At 46.6% G+C, this 12,050-nt stretch overlaps 1 protein-coding gene across 1 annotated transcript in view; it reads left to right on the forward strand.

Moving 5' to 3' along the window:
• The window catches only part of Dock9 (dedicator of cytokinesis 9), a 227,536-nt gene that overhangs the window by 137,173 nt on the left and 78,313 nt on the right, over window positions 1–12,050 (forward strand). The window contains exons 10-18 of the mRNA XM_051195203.1: window positions 179–253; window positions 1,676–1,816; window positions 2,939–3,136; window positions 3,531–3,653; window positions 7,246–7,328; window positions 7,877–7,999; window positions 10,888–10,967; window positions 11,061–11,248; window positions 11,369–11,434. Of these exons, the coding sequence (XP_051051160.1) occupies window positions 179–253; window positions 1,676–1,816; window positions 2,939–3,136; window positions 3,531–3,653; window positions 7,246–7,328; window positions 7,877–7,999; window positions 10,888–10,967; window positions 11,061–11,248; window positions 11,369–11,434 (1,077 nt within the window). The remainder of the gene's footprint in view (window positions 1–178; window positions 254–1,675; window positions 1,817–2,938; window positions 3,137–3,530; window positions 3,654–7,245; window positions 7,329–7,876; window positions 8,000–10,887; window positions 10,968–11,060; window positions 11,249–11,368; window positions 11,435–12,050) is intronic.

The raw sequence follows: 12,050 nt of genomic DNA on the forward strand, positions 1-12,050 counted from the left end.
AACAATTGTACTTCTGAAGGGCTCCGCCAACTGGAGCATTGGAATATATGAGCCTTCTCATTTAAACTTGAACAGGCGGCTTTCAAACATATTCTGGTATCTCGGCGGGGTGGGGGGGGGGGATGCTGTCGGGACAAAGGATTGTGTTCACACACAAAAATACTCATTTTGCCCACAGAGCAGCAGAGAAGCAGAAATCAAGCTGAAAAGCGAGGGCAGAGTGAAGCTTTTCTACTTGGACCCAGATGCCCAGGTAAGAGCTAATTTAATACATAAGATGTAAAATCCATGAAGGTCTAGTATCCAGCGCGCTGTTGAGAGCAGTGTCAGGCCTGCTTCCTGGAAGGCACAGGCCTGAATCCCCAGGTCCACACTGATCCCTTAACCATTAGAGTGTGGCACACACCGCTGTAGACACCCGGGAGGCAGCAACGCTTCTCAGCTAGCTTTCATCCCCGAGAGAAGACGGAGTGTGTGTAACCCACATGTGTGGCGCCACCAAGACCCTCGGGGCCCATGACATTTATTGTGGCATGGCATCGCCATGAAGGACAAGGTCCCGCAATAGTTAATCCTGATTCCCCCCCACCCCCGTGTGGTCCTTTTAATAGACAACTCTCCCTCTTAATAGCCCCTCCCGCTTTGCTTTAATGATAGCCATTTTCTACATTTCTTCACTGACGTCCTAACTGTTCCCACGCGCTATTCAATGTGGCAGCACAAACCTCTTACAATTTGGGCCATTCGAAAATACGTAATTGGAACTTCAGAAAGCGAAATTTAAAACACAGTACATCTATTCTCCACACACAACCTTTACGCCATCTGTTTCCAGAATGTTTGGAAGTTTTCATCTTTGCAAACTGAAACTGTCTCTTAAGCACAAGCCCCTGGTGATCTCTGTTCCACTTTTAATTAACTATTTTAGCAAAATCATCGAAGTGGAATCGTACGTGGCTCCTCTCGTCTTCTACTGTGGCGTCTGGGATCCCACCCAGGTGGTCGGGCTTCTATGGCGCACAGCTTTACCTGCTGGACCGTTCACTGATCCAGAATTTCCTTTTGTTTTTGTCTTTGAAGACCACTTCTTACTGTTTGGTCCTGGCTGGCCTGACACTTGCTGTGTAGAATGGACTGACCTGAAATTCACAGGAATCTGCCTGCCTCTGCCTCCCTAATTCTTGGTTTGCAAATGTGTGCCATTACATCCTGCCCCGAATTTCCTTTTTATTGTTGACTGTACATGTCTGACATGTGTGTGTCCTTACACATATGCCGATGGGTTTTAGGTTGTTTATAACTGTAGTATTAACCCCTGCCTAACTGTGCATCCGGCAGATAATCCATCACTTACGTGACTGTCATAACAGTGAGTGTCCATTAAACATGATGTGACTTCAGAGTCACAGCACTATTGTGGATCTGAGCACACATATATATATATATATATATATATATATATATATATATATATATATATATATGTATATGTATATATGTATATATGTATATATGTATGTATGTATATATGTATATATGTATGTATCCTTTCCATGTTTCAGGCGTGTGTGTGTGTGTGTGTGTGTGTGTGTGTGTGTGTGTGTGAACACTCACGATGGGATTTTTTTAATGGGAGTACTGTGTGTTTATATGTATCCTCGTTTTCGTTTTAAAGAAACTTGACTTCTCATCCACCGAGCCAGAAGTGAAGCCATTTGAAGAAAAGTTTGGGAAAAGGATCCTGGTCAAGTGCAATGATTTGTCTTTCAATCTGCAATGCTGCGTCGCTGAAAATGAGGAAGGACCCACCACAAATGTAATTTCCCTTTTGAGATATACAGGTTTTTGTTTTTGTTTTTGTTTTTTGTTTGTTTTTTAAGCCATCCTAAAACATGCGGGAACCAAACTAAGGACAGAGTCTCCAGAGTCTCTTCTTGCCTCCAGCACTTTGTCTTTTGAGGAGAGACTGTTAGAGCTGTATCGAAGTCCCCCGGTCATGGGCATAGACTCTAGTCTGGGTGATCTGATACTCCACCTGACCAAGGGACCAACGGAGGAAGACAAGCTCACCTCAGCCATACTAAAGAGATGGATAGGTGGGCTAATTTGACCGTTAATGATATTGAGCTTTTCCTTCCCAGAACTCCCAGCACAGGCCCTCCAGAACCCAAGCATCCAGAAAGTTTGGCTGAGTCTGCCCACCTTGCCAAATCTTAGAAAGGTGTGACTCCAAGACACACGCCTTTTTTATATCTTTCTTTCGGATGCTGGCCAGAACATGGGTGCTTTTTCGGGTACTCTGGGCTTCCCAAAACCTCCCTGTCCACCGTGTTTCTGAGTTCCGCGGTGGCTTTAAAAGGCACAGGGTTTTCCCTCTCCTCCACTTTTTCCCTGGGCAGCTACTGAGACAGCTCGATTGCCAAGGGTTTTTTCTTTTAAATTCCAATACAATTGTCCTCAAGTTTCAAAATGATTCTTTTTAAAGAATCAATGTTTTCCTTTTCACATGTTGGTCCGTTTCAGGGTTTCTCCTTACCTTGTAGCCTAGGTGTGGAGATGCAGAGAGATGCAGGGCTCACACTGGGGTGTGGATGGGGCAGGGGAGGAGTTGTGGCCACAGTAAGATGGTAGATTTAAAAGACTTAAGCTGCCTGTTCCAGGACACGGATTTCGTATTGGATGCCCCAAGGAGATCAGCTGTCTTACCTGGAGAGTGTGCATTATCAAACAGTGACGTTCCTGGAGGGTCACTTGTAGTTTTGCTTATTGAAATGCTTTACGTACAGCCTCACTCTGTGTGACAGGGAACAAAAGTCTGGTAATCATTCAAGGAGCCGGTCACCCCCGGGGCCCATCATTCTTCTGGAATAGCAGCGTTCCCCTGCAGCTGTCTGGACTGTCTTGATGATCACCGTATTCTGTCGGTGTTATTGTCCAGGTCGAGCCTTTCTTCGTCACCCTGTCCCTGTTTGACATAAAATACAACCGGAAGATTTCTGCTGACTTCCACGTGGACCTGAACCACTTCTCAGTGCGGCAGATGCTGGCTCCCACATTCCCAACCCTGATGAACGGCGGCCAGAGCCCACCTGCCTTCCAGGATGCCTTCCATGCTGCCATGCAGTACCCAAAGCAGGTGGGGAGCATCCACACCATGCAGACTTCTCTTGCACATGCTGTCAGTATATTAAAAACTGCTCGGATGAGACCTTGTCATGCCCCAGTGGGGCCGTTTAGATTGGTAATTATAGGGCAGCGTGTGTAATTAATTATATAGTGACAGCAGGGGGGGGGGTAGTGGCCTGGGGCTCTGTCCATTTCCTTAAGCCTCTTCCTTCTGTCTTTCCCCACCAAGCAAGCTCTTTGAGCAGAGAGTGGACTGTGGAGCATTTGAGGGGTGTGGCCCAGGTCTCCTGGCTGCTGCCTCACTGCCCTTCGCTGCTTTGGTGGTCAAGGGATTTTTTTTTTTTTTTTTTTTTGCGCATTCATCTAGAATCCTACTGACCGAAGGGAACCGTTTGTCTCCCTAGGGGATATTTTCAGTCACGTGTCCTCATCCGGATATATTCCTTGTGGCCAGAATTGAGAAGGTCCTCCAAGGGAGCATCACACACTGTGCTGAGCCGTACATGAAAAGTTCAGACTCCTCTAAGGTATGAAAGGCTTCCGTGCTTCATGAGTGTTAAAGCGTGACAGCCAAAGGGGTGATCTCTTGCCAAAACATAAACAGTTACGAGGCCAGCGGTAAACCGCGCCTGTCGGTAGTCCAAACTGCATAGTCAGCTTGGGGAGACGGCTCTGTGGATGGGGTGCTCGCCACACAAGCCTGAGGCCTGCAGTTCTGCTCCCCAGAACCCACTTACATTTTCCATCCATAGTGAAAGCTAGGTCTTCACAAAGTGCAGCTGTTTAATGAACATGCCTGACGTTGGCTCTGGTGCTCCACAAACATGTACACAGCTTTACACACATGCAGACATGCATACAGATGTGATGCACACCACACATGAAAAACAATACTAAAAGCATAGAGTGCAGTCCCTTATCTTTATTCTCCATTTAATTTTATGTACCGCGCAGAGAATCGAGCACAGGTGTTGGCATATGCCAAGTGTATGCACTATGCTAAATTTTTACTCTTGTGTATCCTTATGTGTGTGTGTGTGTGTGTGTGTGTGTGTGTGTGTGTGTGTGTGTGTGAGTGACAGGGTTTCTCTGTAGCTTTGGAGCCAGCCTGTCCTAAAACTCGCTATGTAGACCAGGCTGGCTTCTGCCTGCATCTGCCCCCCCCCCCCCCCAGTGCTGAGATTAAAGGCGTGAGCCACCACCGCCCAGCAGTGTGTCAAATTCTTAATGAAAGTATTCTATCATGTAAATAAAATCCATCACTTTGATAGTCTACTCTGATATCTTAAAATAGTTTTCGAAGGAATTATCCACTTGATACTAAATTATGTATCATTTAAAAGCACGAGTATTGTAGTCAACCATTGTTTATTGCATTTGCTAATGCGCCTCTTGGGTTCTGGAGTTATATTGTGACCCATACAATAGAATTACTAAGTGTCAGAAGTTACTGAGTCTAAAAACTTAGAAAATGGAGACTTACAACCCTTTCGCTGTTTTCTAATTGTCCCACGACCGGAGTGGCCAATGACAGCTGACCGTGGCTGACTCACACACCATTCCTTCAGCTTAGAGTAAGCTGTCGGGTGCTCCTGTCTTCACCAGCTTCAACTGTTTTCTGGAGTCTAGGCTCGGTTTGATACTGTAAGGGGTCATTTGAGGGAGGGCCTCAGTGTATTAAGGACTGGTCAGCCGAACCAGTATGAGTGCACATGCCACAGCTCAAACAGAGGTTTGCCAGGTAGACTCGGAGATTCCAGAATTTCATCTTTGTGGCCCACCTAAACACCCTAGGCACAGCTACCAGGATGTGTAGGATGGCATTAAAGACCATGTTCATGGATTAGGAAGGCTGACACAGGCCAGCCTTCCTCACAGGGCCAGGGTACAGATCAAACAGGTCCTGAAGCTGACATTACTTGAGGACACCACACATCCCAAACAGCACTCCCTTCGAGTAAAAGCCCCTTCATTTGTCGGGCATCTTCAAACACTACACAACTTTCGGCTGATAACAGTTGAGTCAAGTTTGTTTCTTGGAGAGAAGAAGCCACCTTAGTGTTCCAAGCCGAGTCTGCAAAGCATTGGGTGAGGATTTCTTTAAAGTGACTCCAGATAAGGCTGCACTAACAGAACATTCTTCCAAGGAGCAAATGCATCAACATTGCAGCTTCTGCCTGCCAGGTGCATGAGCTGAAATTCGGCAGCCATGTCGATGAAGAGCAGACACTTCACAGGAGCTAACCTTTCCTCTGCCCACTTCCCAGCATTCCTTGGGTGTGACTTTCCAGCATTCTTTGGGTGTGTATCCATTCCTCACCACTGCCAAAGTGCTGCATTAAAACAGGGTTCGAGGCTCAGCCATCTTACACCTGAGGAGGTTGCCACGGTAACATTATTTTGTTCTGCCAGTCAGAGTCGTGTCTTCCTTCTTTCTAAGATGTACACAGTTCGTCTAGAACAGCACTTGGGGCCATCTTCATTTTGTGGGGTCAGGGAGGGCATCAAAGGAGAAGCGTCACTCAAGCTTGCTGTCACAAGCATTTTCTGTCTGTGTCCTTGTTTGATTCTCATTGGAAGACAAATCTATCCAAGCCTTGTGTGTAGCATCAGCTTTGTTCCACAGTATACTTACTCATTGCTGTGCAAATCGTTTTACGGAGACTTTGTGTTGCTTGGGGTGAGACCCAGGGTCTTGAGTGGACTAGGCAAGGATTCTTTCCCTTAGCAGTTTGTTTGAGGCAAGATCTTACCGTGTCTAGGACTGCCCTTAAACTCGAGATCCTCCTGCTTCTGTCTCCTAGTGCTGGCATTAAAGGTGCTAACTTTTAAAGTAAACTCTCAGGGAGGAAGAATTGGGTGTCTGTGTTCAGGGCCACACCTCCCCCCCCATGTCCTGCTTCAGGGAGGGGTATACACCCCCCATTGAAAAGAAAGGACTGTAGGTCTCCTGACGTCTGTGTAAACGAGATGCGACTCTGGAAGGACCACAGGGTTCTGTAGTGACAAGGGATCATGAATATTGTCAACCACACCCTCCCCTTCTAAGGTGAGGACAGCGGAGCTCTCAGAGTCACACGGCGGCTTTTGTGGATCTGCACACGGTCATCTGTTGCTCTGGTCCCTGGCTGCCTATTGATGGCACTTCTCACACTTGATGGTGCTCGCAGATCACCAGAGAGCCTGTGAGGGCATAGTCCTGACCGCAACGGTTGGGGCAGGCCCCCGGGCTTCTCTGACAGTGACCCTAAGTCTGCAGCTTGGAAGAGAACACTGGCTCTTGAGCATAAGCAGCTTTCCTAAAGCTGGTGTGACTCTGATGCACTCGAGTCACGTAAATGACCTCCAGGCTCCTTCCTGCACACACAGAAGACACGCAGGCCTCTCCTGACTCTGCACGGCAGTCACACTTTATAGCAGAGCACTGTCATAGGACAAGGACGTGTGGAGTAGCTGACTGGTAAAGGAGCCACTCAGCATGCATGGTGTTGGCTCAAAGCCAATGTGCTTATTGTGTCCCTTCAACCTAGAACAAGCCGAAACTGATCATGAGGAAGAGATAGTGTTTGTGTATAAAGCACAGCTACAACAATTGAAGGGCAGTATCTAATTTAAGCCAGCACTAATCATGGTGTTTCCCAGGTTGTGGGAGTCTGTACAAATCGTGCGCGTTAGAAGCTGGGAAAGCTTAAAATGTTCATTAGTGTTTTCCTTTAAATTCTGGTAAACAGATATTTGGGCATGAATACCACCTATTGGTATTCTCGGTGGCTTGTGACTGGCCCTTGGTCAAAAAGAAATGAAGTTTGTGAGAGGAAAGATATGCTGGTCCCAGAGTAGCCTGCTGTTGCTTATGAAGACTAGAAGGGGTTTATTTATATGCTTGGAAATGATACGCTGTGGTTTTGAGAATGGCTGCCTGGGGAACATTAAATAAAGAATCCCGTACTGGGTTTGAATCCAGCCCTATCGCCACTGTGAGACGCTCGTTTCTGTATGTCCAATGGTATCTGGTGGTATGGTGGGAGCTTGTTTGATGACGCTGTGGGAGCTGCTCCTGTCTCAATGCCCCCCCCACCATTCCTGACTTTCTCAAAGCTCTGTTCCGGTGTGTTCCAGGTTGCTCAGAAGGTGCTGAAGAACGCCAAACAAGCATGCCAAAGATTGGGACAGTACAGAATGCCATTTGCTTGGGCAGCAAGGTAAGGGAGACCGCATTTTATATTTGGGATGGACCAACGGACAGATAGATCGACAGACAAGTGGGCCTAACTATTGAGTTTATTATCCTGAGTTGAGGAAGATTCAAATAGGTGACATTAAGGGTAAGTAATCACCAGATCTGAAAATGCATTTAGTAGTGTCGCAGAGGAGAAAGCCGTGAGCCAGAGGACAGCTGCCGGACCCAGCAGCATGGACAGGAGTTTGTCATTAGAGAGTCCCTGCACTGGCCATGTGCCTCCAGCTGGGATGGCGCATCTGGGAAAGTCCCACAGTGGCCTCTCTCTGCGTTCCGTCCTTGTTTCCCATGTGAATGTGTACGCTGTTTTCTCAGCACAAGCTTTTGGCTGGCACTGCTGTCTGCGTAAATCGAGTTAGTTGTGGTTGTCCTCATTAATGCTCGCCGCATTTGGAGATAATGAGATTTCTGTTGGCCCCAGCCGGTGGGCTCATGATGAGTCCCTGTTCAGAGACCAGAATTCTCTTTACTTTGGTCTTTGGAAAGCTGAGTCTTGAACTATCATTTCAGGACGCTGTTCAAGGATACATCTGGAAACCTGGACAAAAATGGCAGATTTTCTGCCGTTTATCGGCAAGACAGCAACAAGCTTTCAAACGACGACATGCTCAAGCTACTGGCAGACTTCCGGAAGTGAGTTTTAAGGTGTTGCTCGTTTCGTTTCCACACGTGAAGCTCTTGTGGTGGGGAGGGAGAGGCAGGGACAGTCATGCAAATTCCGCCACCCAGAGCTCATGAGAGGCGGGCAGGGAATGGACAGGGCATTTACTGCAATCCATGAGGGGAGGGACAAGCGGGCCCTGGTGAATTCTTGCTGGACGTTTTGGGGATGTGATGGGGGATAGGATAAGGGTGGAGGGAAGCTTGGGCAGGAGGGAGGCAACCTGAGAGACCACTGTCAGCTGACAGGTGACAGCAAGGCCCTATGGGGTGGGGGTGGGGGAGTCAGGTGAAGCCTCGGGCCCAGGCGACAGCGGGGACACAGGGGTTGCCCACCAATGATAAACCATCGCCAGGTTTCTGACTTGCAAGACTGATGGACTCTCCTGATGCTATTAAACAGATGTGGGGGAAGATGATCATTTACATAACCCTTACCAGAGCAATCATTCCCCCCCACAATGCTTTGCACGTATTGATGGGTGTGTTCTTCCCTAGGGCTTGCGCAACTATTGCAAACCAGTCAGTTAACACGCAGGAAGGTGTCCCCACTAAAAGCTTAGAGAAACATTGTTATGACCATACCTCCCAGTCTGCAGGCAACAATACTTTCTGCCTCCTCCAGCTTCCAGGGGCCAGGGCTCTCCTTGGCTTGTAGCAGCTTCACTCCAGCCTCTCTGCTTCTGCCTCTCCATGGCCATCTCCCTGTCTTCCCTGACTTACTCTTTCACGGGAGTCTCAGGACAGCACACCCGACCAAATGCCACCCGGAGAGGAAAGGGTTCATGTGGCTCGCACCTGCGTGTCACAGTCCATGGAGGGAAAGCCAAGGCAGGAAGTGAGGCTAAAGTTTCCTGGCTTGCTCCTCGCGGCTTGCCCAGTTTGCTCTCTTACATAACCCAGCACCGCCTGCCCTGTGTGGTATCACCCAGTGCTCTGGGACCTGCCACAGCAATCATTAATCAAGAAAATAAGTACTCCATACGCTTGCCTACAGGTCAATCTGATGGGCGCATATTCTCACCCGAGGGTCCTTCTTCCCACCTAACCCTAGCTTGTGCCACGTTGACAAACAACTAATCAACACAGACACTGAGCTTGGACGTTCCTTGGCAGTGCTGTGTAAGACATTATTGAACAAGTGGTGTATGAAGAGCCGTGTGTGTGTGTGTGTGTGTGTGTGTGTGTGTGTGAGTGTGTGTGTGTGTGTGTGTGTGTGGCAGCATCCTGTTTCCAGGGCCCGCCATGTCATGTTGAGCTAGTCACCTTGACCGCATCTCTTTTAAACGGGTTGGCTAAGCTGGTGGGCACAGAGGAATGCAAAGCCCGTGGCAGAATGTGTTTGCCACGGCTCTGTGCGGCATCCCATGAATGACTCCGGGATGTGAGTGGGCGGCTGTAGAGCTGTTGGGGTAACTAGTTGCCAGGAAGAGTGCTGAGAACATGCTCTTGCACTTACTCTGTGCCATGTAACGGGATCAGTGATGGCTACTCACTCTGTGCCATGTACTGGGATCAGTGATGGCTACTCACTCTGTGCCATATAACGGGATCAGTGATGGCTACTCACTCTGTGCCATGTAACGGGATCAGTGATGGCTACTCACTCTGTGCCATGTAACAGGATCAGTGATGGCTACTCACGCATTCTGCGCTGGTGAAATATCTCCATGACGTGAAGCTCTTAGGGAGGTCACATTTGATAGTGGAATCTGGATTCAGGAGGAATTTGGGTCGTCTGTAAGTGGCTCAAACGTAAGAAGATGAATTCTGATCAGTACAAAAATGAACCCTATGCTGATGCCCCAAAGTGTAAAGCTCATACTGTTTTTTTCAGAGAATTTGATTCCCAGCACCTACAAAACGCAGCTCACAACCACCTGTGACTCAAGTTCCAGGGGATCTCATGCCTCTGGCCTCCAAGGGCTCACACACACACACACACACATACACACACACACACACCCTTTACACACACAGGCACACACATACAGTGTGGTAGCTGTACATAGTTGAAAGGGGAACTTTTCCTGAGCAAATACTTCAAAGAAGGGAATTTTACCATCCATGGGGGTTGGGGGCCGCTGGTGTCAGGATGGCTGTGTTGGTTTCTTTGACAACAGTAGCAGCTCTTATCAGGGACAATGGGGAGAGTCTTCATTAGATGGAGTCAGATGAATACCAAACAAGTTTCACTGATCGTTTATTCCATGCCCAGCATTTATATGGCTTCTGGTTCTGAATGCTGGTTATTCCAAACAAGCCCTGCCTCCCTGTGGTGAAGCTGAAGAGAAAGGAGACTTTTCATTGTGACTTTTTGGTGATAGTGTGTCATTGTAACTATTTGGTGATAGTGTATCATTGTAAGTAACTATTTGGTGTTAGTGTATCATTGTAACTATTTGGTGATGTATCATTGTAACTATTTGGAGTTAGTATATGATTGTAACTATTTGGAGTTAGTGTATCATTGTCACTATTTGGTGATATTCTATTATCTTGACCTCTGCATTTACCTACCCCATGGGACTGAGGAGCTCTTGAAATACTGAAAAGAAGTCTGAGCCCCAGCATGCACTGCAAAACACTGGCTCTGAAGACTTAACACATTGAATTGATGACATACTAAAGTGATAATATTCTATAAATGTTGTGCTAAGTGAAATGCAATATTTTTACCTATTTTTAATATTTTTCATGTGGTTGCTACAAAGTTGCATACACACACACACACACACACACACACACACACACACACACACACATATATCCTTTCCTGGGACTGCCAGACTGCCACTTGAGAATTTAGACTTCACAGTTAACCTCCCTCATAATACTTGATTTTTCTCTTTCATTTGCAGGCCTGAGAAAATGGCCAAACTCCCAGTGATTTTAGGCAATCTAGACATTACAATTGATAATGTCTCCTCCGACTTCCCTAGTAAGTGTTCAGTTCTATGTAGTAAGCAACCCACACCTTTGTTTAGTTGGCTTTTCCTCTGGTCTTCATTATTTGGGTGGGATTTCTTTTCAGATTATCTGAATTCATCATACATTCCCATGAGGCAGTTTGAACCCTGCAGTAAATCTCCGGTCACTTTTGAAGTGGAGGAGTTTGTGCCCTGCATACCCAGACACACCCAGCCTTACACCGTCTACAGCAATCACCTTTATGTTTACCCAAAGTACTTGAAATACGACAGTCAGAAGTCCTTCGCTAAGGTGAGTGCAACAGTCATGCAAGTCTACTTTACCATTTAGCTCTTAGGTTCATTTATAAATGTGTATATATATTGGGTTTTTTTTTTCTCTTACATCTTTTTCTCTTACATACCACTGTAGGCCAGAAATATTGCTATTTGCATTGAGTTCAAAGATTCCGATGAAGAAGATTCTCAGCCCCTGAAGGTTTGTGTGTGTGTGTGTGTGTGTGTGTTGTGTGTGTGTGCATGTTAAAGAATTGGCACATTTTAATTAATACAAGCCAAATTTATACAGTGTTATACTGTATAATGGCCTATGCTAAATGTCATAGAATGTGTAGGTTGATTATTAGTCCTAACTGACCGTTTGCTGTTCTTGTTGGAGACGGGTTCTCTTATGTGTACATACTTCAGTAAGTGTGTATAAATGCCTACCATGCATCAGACATTGCCTAGGTGTGAAGTCATGATTTAAGTAAGTGTGAAGGTAGATGTATTGATAACCATGGCATTTTGTTAAGTAGCTATTACAGAATAGCAGCTGAGTTGTCTGTAGTCAGCAGCAATGTCGACTGATGGTGTCCCTGGGACCACAGTTGGCAGGCTTTACCCTTCCATTCACCGAACATTCATTCATTCACCGAACATAGATTCATTAAGACTCGTCATTTCTAGCTTCCAAGAAGATTAATTAATGCACAGGCTTTAAATTGTTCTGTGTTAATATACTTTAGTAGAACCGAGTTTTAAATCTAAGCAGTTCAGCTCCAGAATCTAAATTCTTTACTATGTTAAAATGACTTTCCTAGAAAAGGAGACAA

This window comes from Phodopus roborovskii, unplaced genomic scaffold (genome assembly GCF_943737965.1).
Source record: "Phodopus roborovskii unplaced genomic scaffold, PHOROB, whole genome shotgun sequence".
In the NCBI taxonomy this organism is placed as follows: Eukaryota; Metazoa; Chordata; class Mammalia; order Rodentia; family Cricetidae; genus Phodopus; species Phodopus roborovskii.